The sequence below is a fragment of the Prunus mume genome, linkage group LG5, assembly GCF_029339155.1.
Source record: "Prunus mume cultivar Tortuosa linkage group LG5, ASM2933915v1, whole genome shotgun sequence".
NCBI lineage: Eukaryota > Viridiplantae > Streptophyta > Magnoliopsida > Rosales > Rosaceae > Prunus > Prunus mume.
Genome location: NC_142702.1, coordinates 13,834,909 through 13,861,360, shown reverse-complemented (window position 1 = coordinate 13,861,360; position 26,452 = coordinate 13,834,909). Strand labels below are relative to the sequence as shown.

The window sequence follows — 26,452 nt, the reverse complement described above, 5'->3', positions numbered from 1 at the left end:
TTGCGCTTCTAGAAAGTTGCATAGAAATATAAATAAACCTAACATTACAGTAAATACTTTTAAAAGTTATGCACGTGAAAGAGCGTGTTAAGAGTATTTCACATTCTCGATTAATTTTTAGGTTCAATGTTCACACCAACTACAAGGTTCAATGTTCACACCAACAACAATAACTCAATTCATCATTCTGAGTTGGACGTTTGCTTATTGATATTGCATTATAGAGACATTTGGCAACACACCAAATTAAGTGTCCATGACTAATAAGTCTTTTTTGTTTTCATGCTACCAGACTTACTGTTCCAGTCAACACCACACCACTCCGCTGCCGATGTGTCTTTGTATCTGTCACGCAACTTGCTGCACTAGCTTGGCCAGTTTCACAATTTTTTTTAAAAGATAAGTTGCTCTAGTCAAAGTTTATATAAAATAAAAATGTCAAGACATATTCAACATCCCCTTTAAATTTTCCCAAATAAGCAAGGGACTCGTAGTTCAAAGTGGTTAAGAATATTATCCATGCATTTGAGTTTCTAGGTTCAATTCTCCCACTCACTCAATATCGCTTGTATTAAAATAAAAAAAAAATCTTACAAAATATATTCTTACTCCTACATCTCAGCACAACAAATATTTAAAAACTTGTAATAAGATTATACAAGTGACAATAAGGGAAGAAAAAAATTAATAACATATTTACTTATCATGAATAAATATATAAGAATTATTCTAATTCTAGCTTTTTAAATTATTCCAATTAATGACTTCTCATGCTCTCAAAATTAAGAATAAGAGATTAACTGAGAGAAATAGTTGATCTAATTCCAACTAATTTCTACTACGTTTCCCGATTCATCATTTCCCCCGTTCCTGACAACAGGTAAACATGCTTTTTAACATTTAAGAGAATTCCAAACTCTCAAAACTGACATGGTAATGAAGGTTGGAGAGAAGGCATTATAAATGACGTCTAAATGCTCAGACGTTATTTTCATTGTCTTCATTTTTTTATTCGTACGGGTCCCACAAGCTTTTAATGATTCTAGCCTTCATTAGTCTCATCAGATTATTTTATTCTTGATGGTCCCAGTTTTATTCTCATTAATATATTAGGTTCGAGTACATGTATAAGTTTACAATACATCAGAATATTAGGTAAGTCATCAAATTTAAATTTGAAGTTTGTATTTTAGTGTATCTTTCGGAGATACGCTAAGCCTTTGAAGGCAGAGACAAATACTTTTAACTAATTGAGCTACAAGTAACTTATAACTTACAGTAACACTCTTTTTGATCAACGCATTTCACCGATTAATTTATCAAAATATATTCATTAAAAAGGGAAAACTAATAAGTTGGGCTCATCCAATCATGCACCATATCAAAATATATGTCATCTTCTAAACTTGAGGAAAAAAGAACCATGGAATTGGGACTTTTTCAAGCTCTCATGATAGCTCCATGATCATTATTTCTCTTCATCAGTTAATTATTTCATGCCTCACCTGTCCAACCAAACATTGGAGCAGGAATATATGTAAGAAATGACAAAAAGGAAAGTATTTAGCAGGTTCCACAGCACCTATTGCGTTGGATATTGTCTCTCAGTCATTACAACCTATTACACACGCCATGTTCATGGATCAGGTGACAATCAGACTGCATTTTGTTTTCATACAAATAAATTATCCTCTGATGAAAACTTTAATACAGAAAATACAAGTTACAATTTCTCCTTTTTTATTTATTTATAATTTTTTATATATATAAATTTTTTAACAAAACACGATAGGATATTTTTTGTTTGTTTGGACTAGGTACTTCGATTAGATGATTGAACAAATTATAAATCAAGTGAAACAAATAATCATAAATAAATCTAAAAATGTGTCCAAATCATGTAACAACATATTTAGAGAAAACGTATAATCTACATGATCAGTGGCAGACCTATTAAGCAAGGGCGGAACCATGAATTTTTTAATGGGTGGGCTAGCTAAAGTTATTAGCTTAAAATTTAATGATTATTTTTTTTGGTACTTCAAATTTCTATAGTCTTTCTAGAAATAAAAATAAACATTAAATCATATATACCAAGCTAGTTCATAGCTCCATAGACTAATTTTTAATAAGTTTTAACATAAACTAAATAGGGTTTAACACCATAGTGGATTGAACATCTAAAGCTTTTTACCTAGATTGACCTTAGGTTCCTTCATGCATTCATATCATACATGAAAAGTTGTTTTATGTAAAAATATTGACTAAGTATGAAAAATGAGTTTTCGGAATAATCATTTTCTCAAGATAATTTTTGGTGGCTTTTATTCCTCACACATCAAATAAGAAAACTTGATTTTATGGGATTTTAGTATGAAATATATATTGACTTAATGAGCCATCATTTTTAGCTTAAATCGTATTTTGCACTAAAACCGATTTTTCATATTTTGACTTTGTGGGAATTTGATTTTCTAGTATTTTTATTTTAATCCAAATGGGGGGTACTTCCTTATTTACATTGTAAACTTAAGTAAATGAAATAATATAAAAATAAATAAAAGTAAAATGACAAAGATATTTACTTAAATATTGAAAATGGAAATAAGGTAATATGTATAGCGCCACTAACTGGGCTAATATTGAAAATAATTTAAATATATAGGTTTTATTTTTTTTCCTTAAAAAATCAAACTAGGCTATAGTCCACTGTAGCCTTTAGTGTGGTTCCGCCCATGCTATTAAGATGCAAGGAGGTGCTGCACTTCCTCTTGCCGGAAAAATCATTATAGCCTTATAGGTGCTTCAAATTGCCCCTTTACTCAGGTAGTGTACATATTACCTTATTTCTATTTTCAGCATTTATGTAAATGTCTTTGTCCTTTTACTTTATTTTTATATTATTCCATTTACTTAAGTTTATAATATAAATAAGGAAGTACCTCCCCTCCCCATTTGGATTCAAATAAAAATACTAGAAAATTAAATTCCCACCAAATCAAAAATATGAAAAATAGGCTTTAATGCAAAATACGATATAGGCTAAAAATGATGGCTCATTAAGTCAATATATACTTCATACTAAAATCCCATAAAATCAAGTTTTCTTATTTGATGTGTAAGGAATAAAAGCCGAAAAAAATTATCTTCAAAAAATGATTATCGAAAAACCATTTTTCATACTTAGTCAATATTTTAATTTTCATGCATGATATGAATGTATGAAGGGACCTAAGGTTAATCTATATAAAAAATCCTAGATGTTCAATCCACAAAGAATTTTTTGCCTTTCAAAATTGCACATCCACTAAAAAATTCCTAAGTCCCCCAGTGTACATGATTTTTGGTTTTTGCATAAATTATGTATCTCACGTTGAACAATCCCTGAAAAACTACTATGGACTTTGAAAATGTTTATTTTTATACCTGTATTATGATTAGTCTAAGGTAGTTTTTATTTATTTATTATTTATTTTATATATAGATACAAGCAATAGTTTAAATTACTCTAAATTAGTCTAATTTACAAGGAGGAGGAGTCAAACTTTGGTACAAAAGGGATGGGCTCACTGCTCTAACTGATTGACTTAACCCACATATGCTAAGGTACAAACTCTTGATAAACTTAAATTCCAAATTGTTTTGGAAAAATCAATGACCTCTCCTGTTTTCATAATGTTGCAAGCAAGACAAGGCCCAGAGCAAACTTTGATCCAACTTACCTCTACTTCTAATATAGAAGCCCAAGGCAGGCACACGTAATCCAAGAAAGGAAAAGAGGCCCATGATTATCACTTGAGTTTGAGAGGGGCTATTATATCACTTTGTATTTGAATATTTCAGTTTAATTCTTAAAGCTTATTTTGAAATTAGACGAGCAAAGTTTGGATTAGTAATTTTATATTTGCATAATTTTCTGGCCCGATTTTGTGTAACCTCAATTTATAATTTCACTAATTTGAAATAATCTATCTCATTCAAATTTCACATTGAGCTTTTGGTATATGTGTCCCGTTACTAATCCAAGGAAAGAGGATATTAAAAAAATAAAGATCAAATAGGGATCGCTTTTTTATTTGACTTTATCATATTTTATCATACTAATTTCTACTCTACCTTCCCAGAGTTCATTCTCCAGGGAACTCCATTTAAACTATTCCAACGGATTCCTTCCAATCTCTTTATTTTATGATCTCATTGGAAATCATATAAAGACAACTCTTATTTAATATAGCTATTTGTGCAAGTATTTTACGATTAAGAAGCAACTGTCTCTTGTACAGATTGTGTATTAATTTGCTATAACTAAAGTATACTTTATTCTCGCGAATTATTGCATTTATCCGAGTGATCCACAAACAACGAAAATCTCTCTTTTGTCTACCTCTATCCCGATGAGCCGAAACCAAGGCTCTTATTTTCTGTTGAGTAATAGTACGAGTAAGTCTTGAATGAGCCCTCGAAGGTTGATGCAAATAAAAGGATTTTTGTTCTACGCCTTCGAGCTATATACCTCGTTTAATTCTGGTCATTGAATAAATGAAACTTTGATGAATAACTAATCGATTTCCTTTCGCTCAGTTATTCTCTTCCCGTGTCCTAGTCTATTAATAACAAAACAGATTCTTCCAATGTATAAAATAAAAATTCCAATGGCTTTTGCTATTATAACCTTCCCGACCACGATTTTTTCTTTTTTTCTAGGCATTTCACCTATAAAAAAAATTGTATTGATACTAGAAAAACACATAGTAAATAAAAAAGTAATAAATGTAAATGGATATAGTGGGTTCCATCGTTTCTATGGTTACTTCTTAAACGGTGAGGTCTTCTCTATACACCGGAGCCCTTTTTCTTTCATTTAATCAATGTTATTGTTAACTTGTACAGTTCAAACTCTTTGGCTCGCTAGGTATTTGACCAAATAGGATCGTCCAGTTCCTAGAGAACCTATCACTAAAATACCCCTAGAGAGGGATAGGGCTAAGCAGAGCGAAAAGGGTTTTCCATGAGATGGGAAATGAAAACTATTAGCCCTACAGGAGGTTTGTGAATAAGTGATTGTCTGACAATGAGCAAGGAATATCCGTCTTTTTGCTAAACAGACAATGAGCAAGGAATATCAGTTCTGACCCGATCAATTCGATCAGGCACTCGCCATCTATTTTCATTATTCAACTCTTTGACAACATGAAAAATCATTGTTCAACTCAAGGGGACTAAACAGGAACAAGAGGGATCCACCGAAGAAGATCTTTCCCCTTCCCGTGGGTCTCCAAAACCCGATGTCGTAGGTTCAAATCCTACAGAGCGTGATTCTGTGTTCTTGTTAATCGCATTTGGTCGAAAATTACACTTAAATCACTTCACACCTTTTAAGTGAACGAGCTTAGCTAGCCAAATGGGCCCAATTAGATAAGGCCCAAAATCATTATAAGACCTTTGAAGCATGTTTCGTCCACAAGCTAGATAAGGGATAGAACAACCAAGGAGAGGCAAGAATGAGGGGTTACAGTGAGGGGTTATAATGAGGGGGTCCTTAGGCCATCTCCAAGAGAGGGATAAATCCTCACTTTTAGCCATTTCACATCCAAAACCCATCTTCAGCAAATGGGCTTTATGTGACATGTAACTGGGCCAAACCCAGTTAGCAGACCAAAAGGGCTATATGCTAGGCTAAATGCCAAAAGGGCTACATGTTGGGCTAAATGCCAAAAGGGCTATATGTTGGGCTAAATGTAGGAAGGTTCTTGGGTGGGTTATATCTTTTATTCAATTCTTTTTTTTTTTTTAAAGCAACAAACTGCTCTTTGGATTTTTCAAAAGCCACCAACGGCTCTTTGGACACTACCTGCAAAGCCCATGATGTTCTCTCACACTACTATGTCAGTAAATCGTTATTATTATTAGAGTTTTTCTAAACAAATCCCTAAACTTAACTGAGTACACCCTATGATTCAAGTACATTTTAATATTTTAATCAAAATGTAAAATTAACTAAATACACCATATTTAACCACCAAGAATACACCTTGGTACACCCTAATACATTCTATCACACAACACCCTAATACGAATCCTAAACCAGGTTTCTCTTTTTACATGAATTTATGCCATTTTTTCAAATTTTGGGCATCAAAATCTTTAATTTCGTAAGCTATTGTGGGAGTAGATTTGCTAGCTCATTCAATTCAAAGCTTGATTCTTGTAAATCCTTGTGATTTTTTTCGAAATATGAGGGGACTCAAATATCTCTGTCAAATTACTAGTGAAATGCATCATCACCAGTCTGAAATCCTTGAGAATTTTGGATGCTTCCAAGTTAGAAGAAAAGTTTAAACCCAGGGACTTTAAAGTCATCCACTTCAACTTTATTGTATGTATGATGTTGAGCTAAGAAGTCAAACTGGAACAAACTTTTTCATTCAAATATGGCTGCCTATCTTTTGCATAAGGAAGAATCAAGTACATGGAGAAACGGCGACACTTGTCTTTCGCCGTGTTTGTAAGGAAGCTCTAATCCTTTGAAACATCAAATGCCCTTAAAATTATACGGAACTTCTCTACGTACGTTTGATTAGGGTTGAATATAGTAAGTAGGGTGTACATATTAAAATTATATTTGTTTCACAATTTCATATATCCTTTTTGGTAATTTTATATTAGGATAAATTAGTAATTCAATATAAATACTTTGATAGTAGGGTGTACTCAGTTAATTTTAGAGTTTGTTTAGCAACATTCTATTATTATTATTATTGACGTCAGCAAACCGTTATTAATATTATTTGTTTTTTCAAAAAATTCAAAAAATTGGTTTTTTTTATGTTTTAAAAAAATTATATCCCTATTTTTTTTTCTATTAATACGAACCTCATTTATACATAATTTCCCACATTCTCTTCATCCTTCTATCTAATTCCCCACATTATTTTCATCATTTTACATATTATCCTTACTCTTTACACACTTCTACATAATTTGTATTTCTCAATTTTATTACAAATTCAGAAAACAAGCCACAAAACACCATATATGAAAAGAAAGACTCTATTACAATTTCATTCTAGTGCTCATTTGGCCAAAAGATGTGCAACAAGATCTCATTGTTGGTTGTCATTTTTGATACGAGAGTGTATCAACCTATGACGATGCATGTATTCCTCCACATAAATCCTACCTGTTCTTGGATCCTACAACAAATTATGGCCATCATATATTCTTGCACGAGCTCTCCTTGACCTATTTGGGACAACCTCATCATCATTAGAATATCCATCAATATAATCATCTCGTTCATCCTCTACAACCATGTTGTGTAATATCATGCATGCCATTATGACTGAGTTCAGTTTTCTAGACTCCACCCCTTTTGGTGTGTAGAATACCAAATGCTCTTTCAATATCCTTGCGGTACCCCCCTTGCTTCTCAGAGAAATGCCTTTCTTGTTTATTCACAGGTTGTGGAATTGCTTGGACAAGAGTTGCCCACTTTGGGTAGATACCATCAATAAGGTACCCAAGTTGTGCTGACGACCATTGATGTAGTACTGTATTTGGGGTGATTCACCTTCTATGAGGGAATCAAAGAGAGGTGAGTGTTCGAGTATGATGAGGCCGTTTTGGGCTCTTGGAATCCCAAAGAAAACATGTTAGATCCATATGTCGTATGATTCCACGGCCTCTAAAACAATAGTTGGCTTTCTCGATCTTCCACTGAAGCTTCCCTACTATCCGGTTGGACAATTCTTCCAATCCCTATGCATACAATCTAGTGATCCTATCATGTCTGGAAAGCCTCGATCTTTCGCTTTACATAGGAGCCATTCTATGTCCTCCAAATTTGGTGCTCGGAGGTACATATCTTTGTAGATGTGTACAGTTATACGACATAATTCAGCAAGGTTCTCAAGGGAGGAAGACTCAGACATACAATATGTGTCATCCATCGCATCATTCGAGGATGCGTAGGCCATCATATGGAGTGCAACAATTAGTCTTTGGTGGGGTGAGAAACTGAGATGATCTGCATTATTCACTCTCTGATGGTAGAAAGGGTTGGCTATTTGGATGTCATGTAGCACACCCTCGAAAACATTGCTCCTTATCCGAAATCAGTGTCTGAAATCCTATGGTGTGTACACCTGATTAGGGTTGAAGTAATTCTTCATCAATGTTTGGTATGTAGTCTCCCATTGTTGGGGTTTGTTAGGGACCAACAATAGAGCCACCCCACTTAGTTTGTTTGGATGTTTCCTCACACACCAAGGCTATCGCAATTACCGCTATAAGGTCATTGTTACGCCTCCAGGCATCATCTTCTTCATCCTCCTCCATTTGTTGGAGTCTCCGCTCGTCCCATTGGTTTTCCAATTCGAAATTAAAAGAGGAACTTCGGTTGGAATCCATCGCAAAATTGAATTGGAATGACAAATTATACAAAATGAAAGAGAGAAATTAGAGAGGAATTAGACCAAGGTGTAAGATATGAAACCCTAAACATCCCTTTTATTAACATTTGAATATGAAGATAAGATATGCCACGAGGACAAAAATCAAATCCAAAATATATAGGGCTAATCACGTACCGACACATGGCACTCGAAAATCATATCTGAATTTTTTTGGGATTACATCAGGATAAGATGTGCCTTGTGGACAAAAAAGAAAAAAAGAAAAAAAAAGGGGGCTAATCATATGCTGACACATGGATGTCAAAAATCATATGCAAAAATATTTTTATCTTCTAAAATAAAATTTATCCAATATATTAAATAATACATTAAAGACTAATAAAATATTGAAGAGACTATGATTTAGCCCTGCACTGTTGGAGACAGTAAAAATATTGCCCATCACTATTCCTTAAAAAACTATAAATAGTGGGCTAATTTTTAGAGAGGGTTATATCATCACTTTTGGCCCTTTCACAACCAAAACCCATCTCAACAAATGGGCTGTATGTGCCATGTCAGTAGGCCAAATCCAATCACCATGCCAAAAGAGTTATATGCTGGCCAAATGTAGGATGGTTCTTAGGTGGGTTGTATCTTATTTTATTAATTTTTTATTTTCAAAAGCAAGCAAACCTTTTGGATTTTTCAAAATCCAGCAACGGCTCTTTGGACAAAACATGCAACACCAATGCTTCTCTCTGGCTGCTGATGTCAAATAGCTATATATATATATTCAAATAATCCTAAAAATGGTTTTTTTTCTTTTCAAAAAATTCAAAAAAAACTCCTAATTTTTCCCCTATAAATACCAACCTACATAATTTCCCACAAATTTTCATCCTTCTACATAATTTCCCACAATTTTTCCATCCGTCCTACAATTTTCGGGAGATGACGATTATCTTTTTTGATTAGTTAGTTGTTGCTTTTAAATTATCCAATATATTTAAAGAATATACTAAAAACTAATAAAATATTGAGGAGACTATGATTTAGCCATGCACTGCTTGAGACAGTAAAAATATAGCCCATCACTATTCCTTACAAAACTATAAATAGTAGGCTAAATTTTATGGGTGGCTATATTTTTCCCTCCACTATTGGAGATGGCCTAATAGTCGTATGATCCCGTACAGAGTTGTTCTTGGACTGTTTGATTGAACCCCTCCCTAAATCCTTTCCAAAAGTGGTCTCTGAATCTCGTTTGACTTGGAGTGGAATTCAAGCAAGTGTTATTCCGATTCAGTTAGAGACCATATACAAAGGTACGCCATACATTGTACCTTAGCGTACTGCTTCGTGTTCTCTAATTGTAAGGTTACTGAATTCTGGAGGATCTTTAGCCAACACCACACTAGTGCCCCATTATTCTCTTGAGCTCTTCTATGCTTTTCAGGTCAATCCAGAAAATTTATAACCCTTGCAAAACTATGTTCTTACAACTTCCTACAAGGTGTTAATAGAAAATTGCATGAATTCCTATCACTTAACACCCAACAAGATGTTCAAAGTCAAATTTCCAAGATAGAAGTAAATAATACCTAACTCAAACAAGATGTGCATATGTTGTTCTAGCTAAACAAAACAAATGGGCAATTATCATTAATCCTCTTTATTTATTTATAATCACCTTTTATTAAGGGATCCCTTAAATAATTTTATTTGAGGAATACCTTTTAAGGTCCCCTATGAAATTTTTTTCAATGATCTAAACCGTCTATTCTTTAAGTCTTCATTCATAGATCATCTTTGTAAAAACTTAGAGAAATTGTAACTTTTATTAAGGAATTTGGTTGGCAATAACAAAATAGACGAACATGGTACTTCAAGAAAATATTATAATAATAACCATCTAATTGAGTGGTCAAATGGTTTTGGATTTAAGTGATTTTTTGCTGAGATGATCTTTGAGGGAATATCTAAAAAGTAGACGGTTTTGATCATACAATGTGTGGTGGACCCTACGAGGATGTTCCTCAAATAAGTTATTAGAGGGATTCCTCAAATTTGAGGGATCCCTCTCTCTCTCTCTCTCTCTCTACATAAATTTTTCTTTTTGGAAAAAGTAGAAGGCTCCATGGATGGAGGTATTTGAAAGAAAGGATTTGGATTTGATAACAAAGCTAATTACTAAAAAGAAAGTAGAAAACATGATATTCAATGTATTTTAAAAAAAAACTGAAGAAAATGTGTCGGTCCTCAAAATCCAAAAGTACTGATGGCTATATGGAATTATGATATATATATGCAATTAGAGTTGAAGTCAACAACATAATGGAGGAGGATAACATGAAGACTGAAGCATGGACGCATGCATGCAATAATGGAAATGGTTTATATTATTGGGAGGCCCTGGACAAACTTAGGTTAAGTTACCTAAAAAAGGCATGAGAAATGAGCAGCAACAGCAACAAGCGACAAATGATCAACTGCTTATAATTGACATACAGTATGAAATATCTTTCCTGAAAGTACAAAAACTGCTATCATATTTTTATTAATTACATTGCTGATAAAGGCGTGTAACATGCAAGAATAACTCATAAAGATGAGATAGTATATAAAAAATGGATAAATGATATACATAATTTCTAACACAAATAAAGAATAAGTCGAGTTTTTTTTTTTTTTTTTCGAAGTTATAGGATTTTGTTTTCCTTCTAGCCAAAATTTCCAAGAACATCAAGATTAAGTGAATTTTTATTTTATATAAGGAGAGTGTATGAGAGATGACTTAATTGGTTTCTTACTTAATTAGTCTACTTTCTAGTTCAAAATGTATGTTGCTCATGCTAAGTAAGACGTCACGGTTAATAAACGAGTTGGATTTTTTTTTTGTTTCTTTCGAAATTTAGGATGAGGGAAGGAAGAAACTTACACACACAAGTACCACGAGAGTTCGAACCCATACTACCACTTAGAAGCACGCTAAAAACCTGAGCCAATCCAACTAAAACTCCGTTAGTATCAAGTTATCGATGAGATTAATTATGTTAATAATAGCATCCATATAGCATAAGAATAAACAAATCATTTGTACATCTTTCACATGGAGATGACATCGGTTGATATCATCAATTTCAGGTAAGTCGTCACCTTCTTACCGAACCTAACATTACTTCTGGCATCATCATATATCTAGACTCATACTTTTCTACAGTAAAGATTTACTAAAGATTTCTAGAGGCTAGACCAAGCCAGAAAAGCCTAGAAAATGAAATCTTGACCTTTTCTTCTCTGCGGGCCATGCAGATTGTAGAAGCACCTAACTACCCACCACCAGTCATGCACCACCGCCTCAAGATTAGACTCGACTTCTTTTTGCTCCAGTATAAGGTCAGACTAAACTTGGTCAAAGGTCGCTTTGCACTAAGGAAATGGAATTTATACACATGGGGGACCTCCATTTTTTTTCACAAATTTACTGCTTTTATTTAGTCCAATTCTTCCTCTCCCTATAAGTAGAACTCCACCTCTGAAATTATTCATCAAATTATTGCCTTCCAGCCCTCCCTTTGCTCCCCACCCACTCCTTTTCTTCTCTCTCCCCCCAAACTAGACGGTCCAAAGCCACCCAATAATTTCCTTGAGGTTCTTGCCATTTAGTTTTCTTTGCTTTGTATTTATATATAAACAAACTCTCTCTTTGATCTTAGTCAGTACTATAATATATGTTACTTGAAATGGGTTCAATCCTTGAAAGCTCCACCATAGAAAATGAAGAAATAGAAAACCAATACCTTCAGAAAGGAGTGAGACACTTGTGTGAAAGAGGGCTGACCAGAGTTCCAAGCAAGTACATATTGCCCATCAACGAACGACCCAACTTGGGAGACACAAGGGTTAATGCTGGCAACCTTAACCTCAAGCTGCCAGTTATTGATTTCACTCAGTTTCAAAGCTCAGATAGATGCCAAGCAATACATTCCCTCGAAAAGGCTTGCCGAGAATTCGGATTTTTTCAGGTTGATCTTCATTTAACTTCATACATGCATTCTCCTTGTTCTTGTTATACATCATCATCTATTTCATGTTGTTGTGTGTATTTGTTCATGACATTGAATTTTGTTAAAACAAGCCCTAAACTTTATATGGATCCATGCATATTAGTTATAACAAAAGTAAGGAGATTGAAAATAAAATCCTGATCAGTTAAGTTTTTATTGGTGTGCAGTTGGTAAACCATGGTATCAAAGATGATGTTATTCTTCGAATGGTGGATGTAAGTAGAAGATTTTTCGAGCTCGCTTTCGACGAGAGAGCAAAGTACATGTCAAAGGACATGGCTTCCCCGGCTAGGTATGGAACAAGCTTTAACCAGAGCAATGACAAAGTGTTCTGCTGGAGAGACTTTCTGAAACTTAGCTGCCAACCTTTAGAAGACACTGTGCCTTATTGGCCTTCCTCTCCTGAGGACTTAAGGTGACTCTCTCTCTCTCTCTCTCTCTCTCTCTCTCTCTCTCTCTCTCTCTCTGCAGTGCTTAATATTTGAATGCGATCACATTAATATATTAATCCACTTCTAATTCACAATTTATGTATTGTGCCACCATGCATATATATAGGGAGGCAGTCGTGAACTACTCGAAGAGCACTAATTTTTTGTATCTAATGCTAATGGAGGCCATTCTGGAAAGCCTAGGATTGGAGGAAACAACAGAAGGTGCTGAAAGAAAAAGCAGAAGCATAGAGGAATTTGAAGATGGAAGCCAACTCATTGTGGCGAATTGCTACCCTGCATGCCCTGAGCCAGATTTAACACTAGGCATGCCGCCCCATTCCGATTATGGCCTCCTCACTCTTCTCCTTCAAGATGAAGTCGAGGGCCTTCAAATACAACATGAGGGTAGATGGGTAACTGTGGAACCACTTCCAAATTCATTCGTTGTCAATGTTGGTGATCATCTTGAGGTTGGTAATTACCAAATTAACCATTATATCCTTGCATAGATCTCAATAAGATTTCCTAATTAAGTCATACTAATCATCATCAAATCATTATATAAAACTTAGAAGCTAGCTATACACTGATATTTTTGGAAGAGTAAAGAAATATTATTTTTAATTTATTTTATTCCGCACATAGAATGATAACATTCTAATTCATATAGATCTCATTTACAAAGCTGGTATCCACACACTCAACCACATCTCTCAGAAAGGTGATAATGAGATCCACTTCTGTGAACAATTAATGACTCATATGATAGTGACATAGTTATCTCACATTTAACCAATAGATGTGGAACGTGCAACTTTTCTCATTTTACAATAATGTATTATTTTAAAAGGAATAAACAAGAATAACATGAAGACGTGATATGCTGATATATATATTGTATTATTTTTTCAACGAAAATACAATTTTTAATAACAAAACCCTAAACTCAAAATGCAGAAACCGAAGGCCTAATCATGTATCACAAACTCAAGTTATTTCTTGGTTTGATACATATTTATGCCGACTATTTCCTAAAACTTAAGCTTTTCTGAATTTAGTGATTGTCTAACATAGTATTCGAGATATTTTTTCGATTTAAAAACTTCTATTCCCCATGCCACCTACTTATTAATTTGCAAGATACAATGTCTCCAATGTGATGGATGAGAATGCCTTAAAAAGAACTGAAAAAAAAGACCTAACTTGTTAGATTCAACGGTTTACAAACAACGTTAATCATATATAATATGAAATTTTGACTTTTACGTGTGGTAAAACTATTGGACAGATATTCAGCAATGGGAGATACAAGAGCGTGCTCCACAGGGTTCTTGTCAACTCCTGCAAGTCTCGCATCTCTGTGGCCTCATTGCACAGCCTGCCATTCAACAGCATGGTTCGACCATCGCCAAAACTCATTGACCAAGCCAACCCTCTACGTTATAAGGACACAGACTTCGCCACTTTCCTTCGCTTTGTTTCTTCTCATAACATGAACACCAAGACTTTCTTAGAATCCAGGAAATTGACTACATGACCCAAAAAAGAATGGTAGATTTCCACAACAGTTTTGGCGTTGCACATGCCTAGACTGTAAATGAGAGAAAGATCTCTAGAAATTGAATTTTCTTTTATTATTATTATTTTTTTTGCGTGTGTGGCAATCTTTGACTTTTATTAGGTTTTATTAGAACCATCTTTGGTAGAAATAATCAGGGGGGGGATTTTTCATTGAGAAAAATAAGACAGGGAGAACGTTTGTGATTTGCATGCAACATGAATTGAGTGAAATATATATTGCTGTATTTCATACGGCAGGCAGTCCTCTAAGTCAATGAGTAATGAATACTTTACAATCTTATTAACTACTTGTATTACCCAATTTGTCTATGCACTCCACGTCCCCTATTTATTCGAATGACACATGTCCTACTTTAATTTAAGAAAATTTAACTCAAGAAAATCTTAAGTAATTAGGATATGCCAGATCTACCACTGCCTCTAGCCGATAACCATGTGTGTCACCATGCTAAATGACCTGCAGTTTAAGGGTTAACACCTTTATTAATTTTTTTTTTTTTTGGCCAACCCTACACCTCCTCTCACAGGAAAACGCTTTGGAGGTGGCAGAATATGCACCTCTGCTCTGCCATGAAAGTGCCCACAAACTGCTCAAGGAAATGCCTCAGCGAAACTCCTTTTTGTTTGCTGTGTTCCGGGGCTGCTGCGCGCAGCACAAGCACAACGCATATAATTTTAATTTGTATTTTAAAGTTCCTGACTAAAACGATGTCGTTTTGGACCAAGGAAAAAAATAATAAAAATTTGATGAAGCCTAATTCCTCGGAACCTGCTGCCAAAGTGCCCTCAGACTTGCACGTGGTCATAATAAGTATTATATACTATTTTTAATAATTTAATACAAAAGTCCAAGTTCACTCCAGTTGAACTGAATTGAAAGGTTTTTTTTTTGTTTGTATTTTTGGAGAGAACTTCATCCAAGTCTTTACAAAACATGTTAGGTAAATGAAAAAAAGTCTTTATAAAACATCATATTCATATCCTTTCCTTTTTACGTCCCCACCACACCAAATCTTTGTTTTGTTGCTGAGAGAATTTCAAATCTTTATAAAAATTTATTCATCGGTCAAGTCTTGTGCCTTTAAAAATTGTTCTTCCGCTAAAAAATTCTTGGATTCTACAGTGCTTGAAACATTAGCCACAACCTCATGCGCTGCCTTATTAAAATAAATTTAAAAAAAAGTAAAAAAAAGTAAAATGCAATTGAGCTAAACCTACGATCTCCATTTTGCACAAACTTACAAACCAACTTATACTTTACTTTATGCTTAATCTCACTACTACAAAACTGCTCTAAAGGCACATTTCAAAGAGCACGAAAGAAGGGTTTATGCCTTTTCAATTTCATTTAGCACAAAAAATACTTAAAGATGTCTTTTACAAAAAAAAACACAATAAATGTATGTCTAAGAACAAATTTATTTGTGCCTATTGAAATTTGGGCACGACCTTTGTGTCCAATGTTAATATCAACTTCCATCTTGTCACCTCACTGTCAGTGAGAGTAATTATTATAGTTTAAAAGTATGATTAATTGTGTTTTCCATAAGATACGAAGAACTTTTTTGTGCCTTCAGGTTTTATATACTTTTGAAGAAAAAAAAAATTATTCTATTTATCGACTCCTCATTTTAAAAGGAAAAAAAAATTATCTTCTCCTCCTTTTGCCTTCCCAATGAACAATTGTAAATTGAAAGAGGTGATCTCTCTCTCTCTCTCTCTCTCTCTCTCTCTCTCTGTTGGTGTTGTTCTAAATTCTTATGGATGGCCGACTACGTTCTTTGTGAAATGAACAAAAATGAAAAGTTTGCGTTTTGTAGGACAAGCCTAACAAGTTTGTACTTGTTCACTGTTCCAATTGTAAGACAAATCGATTTTTCTTTGACTGTATTGAAAGATGGTAAGTAAGAATTAAGATGTTGACAGTTTTAATTTGAGTGAAATAATTGTGTATTTGCATAATTTTCATTTATACCCAATTCTTAAATCTAATCTTGTATTTATTTGTGAGTGTTTGGTTGAAAATTTTAATTTAAAGAGAGAGAGAGAGGCGAAGTGGCGCTGATTTGGATGGTAAAGGGATCCGTAAGAGGTGGCGGTGGTTGGCAACCCTAATAATTTTTTTATTTAACGTAAATACATTTGACACAAATGAATAGTTTGTGTGTATGTACAAAAGTCAAATCAAAAGTAGCAATCGATGTTGTCAGATATATACCATATATACAATAAGAAAGTGAATTTTTTTGTTTTTTTGCATATGTGTGGCAATCTTTGACTTTTGTTAGCTTTTATTGGACCCATCCTTGGTAGAAATAATCAAGGGGGAATTTTTCATCGAGGAAAATAAGAAAGGGAGAACGTTTGTGATTTGCATGCAACATGAATGTGATGAAATATATATTGCTGTATTTCATACGGCAGGCAGTGTTCTAAGTCAATAAGTAATTGTATTACCCAATTTGTCTATACCCTCCACGTCCCCTATTTATTCGAATGACACATGTCCTAATTTAATTTAAGAAAATTTAACTTTAACCCAAGAAAATCTTAAGGAATTAGGATATGCCAGATCTACCACTGCCAGCCAGCCACCACTGCCCGGTCGCCAACAACCATGTGTGACACCATGCTAAGTGACCTGCAGTCTAAGGGTTAACACCTTTATTAAAATAATTTTTTTTTCGCCAATGAAAGACAGATGCTTTATTAAAGTGGAATAGTAAGATTTAAATCACAATCAAGAATATCAAAAATTCACTTATGCCACACTTGGTCCCATACACAGCTACCCTCTACTCTCGAAATATTGGCCGCAACCTCAGGTGTTCCTTATTAAAATAAATTAAAAACGAAGTAAAAAAAGTAAAATGCAATTGAGCTAAACCTACAATCTCCACTTTGCACAACCTTACAAACTAACTTATACTTTACTTTATTCTTAGGGTTTTTAACTATAGAGGTCCCTGAATTTTACCTCGAGTTGCAATTGGGTCTCCTACCTTTTTTTTTAGGCAATTAGGTCATCCAACTCTCTCATCCGTTCGAATTGAGTCCTTTCATCAATTTGGCTATTAATTTGAGGGCTAAAACCGTCCATTTCAATTAAAATATTTTAAATTAAAAAAAAAAGTGAAATAAATAATTAAATAAATAAATAAACTTAAAAAGCATGGTCTATGCTCCATGGTGTGTGTAAACAAAAGGCCTCCAAATCCCCGAAAAGCCCACCCTATCTCGATCTCTCTTGGACCTTCTGGTAAGGGTAGTTTTGGTAGACCCCCATCCATCTTCCTCTCTCAGTCTCTCTGTGAGCTGTGTGCTTTGCTTTGATTTGAGTTAGGCAGAGAGTTTCTCTGCTCTTTTCTCCGCTTCTCAACATTTTGACCATCACTGAGCTTCTCGGCCTCAGAGGAGCTCCCCCCTATTATGACGAGAATGCTATTCACATTCACCTTCGCGCCCATGGAGCTCGCCTCTTTCCTCTCCAATTGGCGGGACGAGATCAACGAGAATTGTAACATCCCACATCGACCAATGGAGAGGGGGTGATGTGTCTTATATGTGCATGCCCACCTCCATCTAGCATGAGGCCTTTTGGGAGCTCACTGGTTTCAGAGTCATAGGAACTCCGAAGTTAAGTGAGTTGGGGCTAGAGCAATCCCAGAATGGGTGACCTACTGGGAAGTTGCTAATGAGTTCCCAAAAATAAAACTGTGAGGGCAGAGAAGGGGGCCCAAAGCTGACAATATCATATTATGGCGGAGCCGATCCTGGGATGTGACAATTTGGTACAAGAGCCACTTTACCCTGTGGTGCGAGTGTGTCGACGAGGACGTTGGGCCCCTAAATGAGGTGGATTGTAACATTCCACATCGACCAACGGAGAAGGGGTGATGTGCCTTATATGTACATGCCCACCTTCATCTAGCACGAAGCCTTTTAGGAGCTCACTGGCTTCGGAGTCCTAGGAACTCCGAAGGTAAGCGAGTTGGGGCTAGAGCAATCCTAAAATGGGTGACCCACTGGGAAGTTGCTTGTGAGTTTTCAAAAATAAAATCGTGAGGGTAGAGAAGGGGGCCCAAAGCGGACAATATCGTGCTACGGCAGAGCCGATCCCGGGATGTGACAAGAACACCCAATGGCATAATGGCACCTTTTATGCTCTCTGCGCTGCCTACGCCCTTGTCTCCTCCTTCGCTCTAGTCTGGTCTTTCTCTTTCCATCTCTCTCCTAAACCATGCTCTTGGAGACTGCTTCAATCCATATAAGGACTTCCGCAGCTTAAACACAACACCCTCCTTAAAGGTTACAGGAATACCATGAGGGAGATCCATGTAAATCTCCCCCTTGAGGTCACCCTATAGAAACACATTTTTGATATCGAATTGCAATGAGGGCTAGTCGCGATTAGCACCCAGGGACAAGAGTACACGCACAGTATTGAGCTTTACCAATAGAGCAAAGGTCTCCCAATAATCCACTCCATAGGTCTGAGTGTAACCCTTTGCTACCAATCTAGCCTTGCATTCATCCGAAGAGTTCACTGTCCTGCTGGACAGTGAAGTGGGCTCAGAGATGGCGGACCTCCTCTATCGCTTTAAACGGTATAACCGCGGGCAGAAGCTAAACCTCAACTTTATTGCCGATACTCCTTCTCTACTGGAAGGCATTACCGAGGAGATGATCGAAGATTATGAGGGGAGGATGCTCTGGAGGAAGCCGTTGTTGCCGAGGGTCCCGCCACGCCAAAGGAGCCAATGACGAGGCCGCTGCTGATGAGGCTACCGGTGAAGAGGCTAGCGCCTGATCTATTCGTAGCTTTGTAATTTTTATTTTCTCTCTGTAACTGCCATAAGGCAGCTTATCCTGAACACCTTGATGCCGAGGGCATCCGCTTTAAATTTCATTTTAATTTTTTGGTTATTCATATCTCTTTTGCCGTTGCCGAAGGCTAACAAATTTTGAACTGCAAGTATTTGTTGATTGTTTGAATCGGTAGGATTTTAAGTTTAAAACCTTTTTACCGAGTTAACCTCTGATCGGTAAGAAGTTTGGATTTAACCTTTCTATTGCCGAAGGCTAATAAGAGACTAACGTCCAAGTGAGCCTCTAATCGGTAAGGGATTTAAGTATTTTAACACCGAAGGCAAAATAAAAGATTGATTGCCAAGTGGACTTCTAATCGGTAAGGGACTTGGACCTAATCGTTTAAATGCCAAAGGCAAAGTAAAAGATTGATTGCCAAGTGAACCTTTAATCGATAAGATATTTGGAATTTAATATTTTAATTGCAGAGGGCTAATCATGTGTATGGAACAAAGAATCTTCTCCAATTGACAAATTACAAGTGTAGATATGATCGGTAGGATCAAACTCAAACCAATTTACTGTCGTAGGCTAATAAAAGTTTGTTTTGATATTGCCGAAGAACGTGTAAATAATTTAATCAATAGTTTTTAATGAATAATATAGCCGAGGGCTTTTCTATTAAATGTTGCCGAAGGCAAGGTTACAGAGTTCTTTCTTTTACAATTTCAACCTGCCATAGGCTAGGGAATTCTACTAGAAATAATATTTCAGATGTTCGACGTTCCAAGGATGATTGAGGGTCTTGCCGTTAGAGTCTCTTAGCCGATAAGTTCCCGATCAAAGTATACCGATGATCTCGTAAGGTCCCTCCCAGGAAGGTCCGAGGGTTCCTTCCGTGGGGTTCTTGGTTGCCAGAGAGACTTTTCGCATAACCCAGTCCCCAATTCGGAAATAGCGGGGTTTGACTCTCGAGTCGTAATACCAAGAAACGCGTTGTTTGTATGCTTCATTCCGAAGGTTGGCTTGCGCTCGACGTTCTTCGATTAGGTCGAGGCTCAACGTTAGTGCTTCCTCGTTAACCTTCGAGGCAAAGCTTTCCGTTCGGTAAGAAGGCTCGCCGATCTCCACGAGGACAACAGCTTCCGATCCGAAGGCGAGAGAAAATGGGGTCACTCTGGTGGACGTTCGGTAGTGATAGGCTTTTTAGTACCTGCGCAAACAGGGTTAAAACTCCTACAAAACTTGCAAGAATGACAAGGTTATTGTAGTATAAATGATTCTCGCAAGGTCGTTCTCTGCAGGGATTATTAAATAACTCGTAGCAAGCAAATTCTAATTAATTATTGCAAAAGAGAAAGTTGAGATGTTTGATTTGAAGACCTTAAATTAAAAGGAATTTAACTAATAAAAATAAGGCAATATGCAAAATTAAAGCTAAGAGCAAGAGAAACAGTTGTGTTTTTAGAAATCAAATTAAGAAAGCACTAGGGATCCGCCGTCACCTTAACAATTCTATATAGTTCCCCCAATTACTTATGACCTATACATGCATATTTCGAAGGTTAGGTATTCCTAATATATGCCTACTTGGACCCCCAACATAGAGCGTATATCACACATGCAATCCGTCTGTGGTATTCAGATCAAATCTAAACATACATGACTCATTAAGTTCTGTGAAACCTTTTGAAAAACCATGCAACCCTTAAGACGTGGTATTCATCCTAAGTGAACTTGCACATATTAATCACAAGAAGCCTTCGTCAATTTCAGGGACCGACCTCCGACCAAAACTGCATCAAATTACTTTTCTAAACATCCTAATGGTGATCAAGCATCAAGACACTTAGATAGTTTAACCCAGTGATGAATAATTCGAAAACCTGCATGCATATAATCATAAGCAAATTGGACAGAAACTACATATTCTTGCTAAGGCTCGTGGCCTCACCCTAGCAAAAGAGAGTTAGTTACGCATGTTGACAATAAAAATAATCAAGTTCTTCATTAAAATAATAAAGATCGAAAACACCTTGAAGTAGAAGTTCTTCCAAAATCCTAGCAAAAGTCGCGTTCAAAAGCCAAAAGAGAAGTCAAAAGGGAGTCTCTAAATTGCTGTGAAAAGGAGCTTAAATACCTCCTAAAACCTAGCTACCCAATCCCCACAAGGAAACTAAGTTAAAATAAAATAAGACTAGTAAATAAAGTCCAAATTGAATTAGAAGAATCTGCCCATAATCTGCCCAGCCACGTTTTGGTCTCAAATCTCCTTCAAATCTGGCCCAAGATAGCTCGTTTTAAAGATAAAAATATTCCGAACACTTCTCCAGAAGGCCACGAACCCATCCGAGGTCATCTTGGGCTCCAAAAACGCAATAAAATCCCAAAACGTCACTATTCCAGAACAGTGCACTGCTCCTTCATTTATTCGCCAGGAAATCATCGCTTGGTGGAAAAGTCTGATATTTTGATACGATCAAGCTCAGTGACTCACGTACGTCCTCCAACTGGAATTACTCCAAAATTCGTCCATTTGATTATGTTTTGCTCCAGAGGGAGTCGAAAGTCCTATATTGGAAATATAATTCAAAGTATCAAAATTCTTCCAAAATATTAACCAAAATATATTAAGAATTGGGTTAAATATATAATATAAAATCGACTCATCAGGTAGGATGTCCGAATGGCCCATAGTGTTTCTGGAAGTTTCTCCGGCCAAGCACCCTTGGCGTTGTCGAGCTACCGTTTCTCAAATAGGTTACTACACAAAAACCACCAAAGCTCTGCACAAGGGAAAAGAACAAGCTACAATAGTGCACCGCAAGCAAAATATAAGAAATGACTTAACACAGGTCTTATGATACAAGAAACGCAACACATGACAACTTCAGACATAGGGAGAATGAAGTTGGCACTATGAAGGAGCTCTGGATTTTTTTATTTTTTTTTAATGATCTAAACTACTCTTATCAGTGCCTAAGCTCCCTACCATCAATTTCTCCATTGAAGTGTTCATGACAAGTTTTGGTAATTGCATCTATGCCTGAGTCTGACCAAAACGAAAATGGTATTTGAATTTACTCATATAAATGGGATGGACCCATTGTGGGGATTGTAGTCTAGAATTACTATGATAAAAAACCAACTTGATCGTTCTGTAAGAATACAAATCTAATTCTAATGCAAGAAATGTCAATTGGTGCAACAGAAAAAGGGAAAAGTTAGATGTCCTTAAAAAGGAAGAAAAGTTTGGATGTCTTCACATCTCTTTCCACCAACTCTCCAAATTTTGTCAAGATCCAAGGTTGATAGTTATAACCTTTAATGGAGAATTCTAACTGAAGAAAGCTCAAGCCCAGACAAAGAAAAGTGTTACACACTTTGAAATTTCTGTTTAACTTGGATTTGGAATTATATGACAGGGAAGACTGGAATTAATTGAACCTTGGTTGTAAGTTATAACCAAACCAAAGAAGCTGAGGCAAGCAATTTATTGTATGTAACAGGTGGCCCAAAATTACAAATACCAGCCTATATGCAATCTGACTGTAATGGAGCATATCAAATTAAAATGTTGAAGAAACACAGAGGTCACCAATTCAAGGACAAACTAAATCAAATAACACATAATAGCAGCATAGGGGAGCTAAGCAATCATATTAGTACAGGTTGTTCGACCCGATCTTCATGTTGATTATGGTGAACGACTAACAAAATCAGGACTGCAATCGAGAAGAGTCCAAAAGGAGCCCAGATTCAATATGAAAACATCCTTTGAATCAGGCGCCGATACTCGGCTCGCGACGATGATGATCTCATGTACGTGCTTCTCGCTCGCCGTGCGACATTGCTTTGAGATCGCCACCTGAAGGTCCGATGCTAGGTTGATCGATATGGTCGCGATGCCAATGCTCGTCTAGTCCCTGTCGATCGCTAATTTTAATATCATGGTGGAAAAAAAATTATCAGAAAATGGCAAAAATGTAAATGTAACTCTTATATTAGAGCAGCTCCAGGAGCCCACCTGAGTTTGGGGGAAAAAATTGCGTTCCGGACAGCCCGAGCCTGGGAGGTGTGGGACCCACCAACCGGGCTGGCCTAAGGCAGTTCCGAGGTCCAAAACGAGGGGTGGCGTCGCGACGCTCGACGCGCGCGCGTATTCAATTTTTTTACCGTTGGCACGTCGGCGACGCGTGACGCAAGCCCAATGGCTAGAAGCCACATGGCACGCCCCGCTCCGATTTGCTTCTACAGTCTTCATCCAACGATCTGGCGTTTTTCCAGCAATAAAATTATGAAAAAAAATCAAAATTTTAAAATAAAAAAAAATACTTTAAAATTCTGATTTTTTTTTCCTATAAATACCTATAAATACCCTTCACTTTCAACACCAATTCTCATACATTTTATTCTACTTTTACTATTACTCAACATTTTATTCACTCTTCACTCAACATTTTCATCTATTTCACCTTGTATTTTTATTTCTTATTTTTATGGCTTCTTCTATCGAAACCGGAGGGGCGTGGAGCACCATGGAAGATGTTTCTTTGTGTGAGGCTTGGCTCCGAGTTTGTCATTGTCCCATAACAGTCAATGAGATGAAATTTTTCCATATGTGGAAAAAATTTATGCCGAATTTTGAGAAAAAATTCCGGAGTCGCCTCGTACGGAAATGGCATTGTCGAGTAGGTGGAAACTTCTCAACAAAGAGATGGCAAAATGGAGAGATGCCTTGGCAAAAGCGATGAACTTGTATAGAAGTGGGGAAAATCGTACTAACGAGGTAAGTATTTTGTAATTTTCGTTTTATTAAGTTTAATGTCCTAATATATATATGTTGTTAATATTTATTGCATTTTCAATATTTTGTTAATATTTCTTGCATTTTAAATATTTTGTTAATATTTCTTGCATTTTCAATATGTTGTTAATATTTCTTGCATTTCCAATTGTTTCTTCATATTTCTTGCATTTTCAATATGTTGTTAATATTTATTGCATTTCCAATTGTTTCTTCATATTTCTTGCACTTCCAATTTATTTGTAAGGTTAATTTCATTTCCATTATTTTTATTTTGTTACTTTCATATCCAATATATTTTAAATATTTTTTGCATTTCCATTTTTTTGTTAAATAGCTGATTCAAGCACAAATGTGCTTCGATGCAACCGGGGGTGGCAAAAAAAGTTTCACCCATCATGAATGTTGGGAGGTGGTGAAATATTATAAACGCTTCATAATTATTCCCATGGGTCCCGACGTTATGTTAAACGAGACGCCTCTCTGTGATTCAACGACATCGGATTCACCTCTCGATTTCCCTATGAGTGAAGACTCACCCATCTAAAAGGAACTGAGGCCCATTGGCCGAAAGGCTGCGAAGGCAAAGAAAGCGGGTAATTCAAGCAATCATAATTCAAAGTTTTTGGAGGAAATTGCAAGGCAGAACACCATAAGAATTGAAATAGAGCAGAAATGCCAAGATATGGAGGTGGCAATTCAAGCCGAGTGTGCACGAGAAAAGGAGTATTTGCGTAAAAAAGATATGCAGAAGACGAATCGGGAAACCATAGCGATGGATACAAGCCATATGTCCCCTGAAACAAAACAATATTGGAAGCTAGAACGAAGGGATGTTATGAGAAGAAGACTTTTCCAGGATGATGGGCCTAGCAACACGGATTGGTTAAATGATCAAAACCATTAAATTTGTTGGCATACCTTTTATGTATTTTATTTTTCATGTTTTCTATTAAAGTTGTTGTACTTCATGTATTTTCTTTTAGTAGTAGTAATTCTTAATGACTTGTATTGGATTTCTTTATTTAATAAACAAAGCATTCAATAAAAGGCCTTTTTATTCAACATATTCCATACATCAAACAAAACATAATTAAAATAATAATAAAAAATACAAACAAGGCACAATAATAATAAAAAACCATAACCAAACCATAATAAATAAAAAACAACACAACCAAACCATAATAAATAAAACATAACCAAAGCATCTATGCCCCATCATTCATCTTCATTGCCTTTCACCGCCCATAGATGCTCTATTAAGTCAAGTTGACGCCTTTCATGAATATACGAAGATTGCATCTCTGTATATCGATCTATCATCCGGGTCATGAAACGACCGTCCCTCACCAACGGTTCCAGCTCAAACGGTTCTCCATTTGGCCCTATGGGCCTTTCATAAATCCGGGTCAAGGCCGTGTTCATTGGATCCGGTTCGTAGACCTCTAAAGCATCATAATCGTACTCATCCTCCACAATCATATTATGGAGGATGATGCAAGTCATCATAATGCTTCTGAGGATCTCCTCATCAAACATACGAGCTGCACCTCGAATAATCAACCACCGAGCTTTAAGGATGCCAAAACATCTTTCGACATCTTTCTTGTATCCTTCTTGATAGGTAGCAAAGAACTTTTGCTTCTGGGATCGGGGATTCGGAATGGATTTGACAAATGTGGTCCACCTTGGGTAGATGCCGTCAGCTAGATAATACCCTGTCTGGTAGACTGTATTGTTGACTTGATAGGTGATATTGGGGTTTTGGCCTCCCAAAACATCGTTGAAGACCGGAGATTGACCCAGGACGTTGAGGTCATTTTGGGCTCCGGCAACTCCGAAGAATGCATGCCAAACCCATGTGTCGAAGCCAGCAACGGCTTCCAGTGATGATACTTTTTGGCCTTTTCTATTTCAGTAATCACCCCGCAGCAGTTGGGCAATTCTTCCATTGCCAATGCATGCAGTCGATGCTACCAATCATTCTTGAAATCCTCAAGCTTCGCTTCTTGTAGAAGCCGTTGGAGGTCCCAGGGAGTAGGTCGACGTAGGTAGTCCCTAGTGTACAGATTTTCAACTGCATCACAAAATGTTACCAAAGCCTCCAACGTAGTGGACTTCTCCATTCTGGCAACCCCATCCACCTGATCAGCAAATGCTCCATACGCCAACATTTGTATAATAGTTGTAAGCTTTTACTCCGAAAGAAGCCCCAAAAACCCAGCAGCATCACACTTTTGAACAAAATATGCATCATAATTGCAAATATCATGCATGACTTTATTGAACAAATGGGGTTGCATTCTAAATCGCCTTCGAAAATCAACATCAGAGTACAAAGTAGTTGGGATAAAA

General features: G+C 36.2%; 1 protein-coding gene across 1 annotated transcript; it reads left to right on the top strand.

Annotated features, from left to right (window-relative positions):
• Positions 1 to 11,935: 11,935 nt before the first annotated feature.
• LOC103331219 (putative 2-oxoglutarate-dependent dioxygenase SLC1) lies at positions 11,936 to 14,756 on the top strand. The gene is made up of 4 exons (XM_008233836.2): positions 11,936 to 12,421; positions 12,631 to 12,878; positions 13,022 to 13,367; positions 14,186 to 14,756. The coding sequence occupies exons 1-4, from the start codon at positions 12,128 to 12,130 to the stop codon at positions 14,432 to 14,434; spliced, it is 1,137 nt and encodes a 378-aa protein (XP_008232058.2). The 5' UTR covers positions 11,936 to 12,127; the 3' UTR covers positions 14,435 to 14,756.
• The last annotated feature ends 11,696 nt before the right edge of the window (positions 14,757 to 26,452 follow it).

Excerpts from the sequence above, each read along its gene's own strand:
- LOC103331219 (XM_008233836.2), top strand. The coding sequence starts at position 12,128 with ATGTTACTTGAAATGGGTTCAATCCTTGAAAGCTCCACCATAGAAAAT. Across the intron at positions 12,879-13,021 it reads TCCTCTCCTGAGGACTTAAG|GGAGGCAGTCGTGAACTACT; the intron begins GTGACTCTCTCT and ends GCATATATATAG. Across the intron at positions 13,368-14,185 it reads ATGTTGGTGATCATCTTGAG|ATATTCAGCAATGGGAGATA; the intron begins GTTGGTAATTAC and ends ACTATTGGACAG.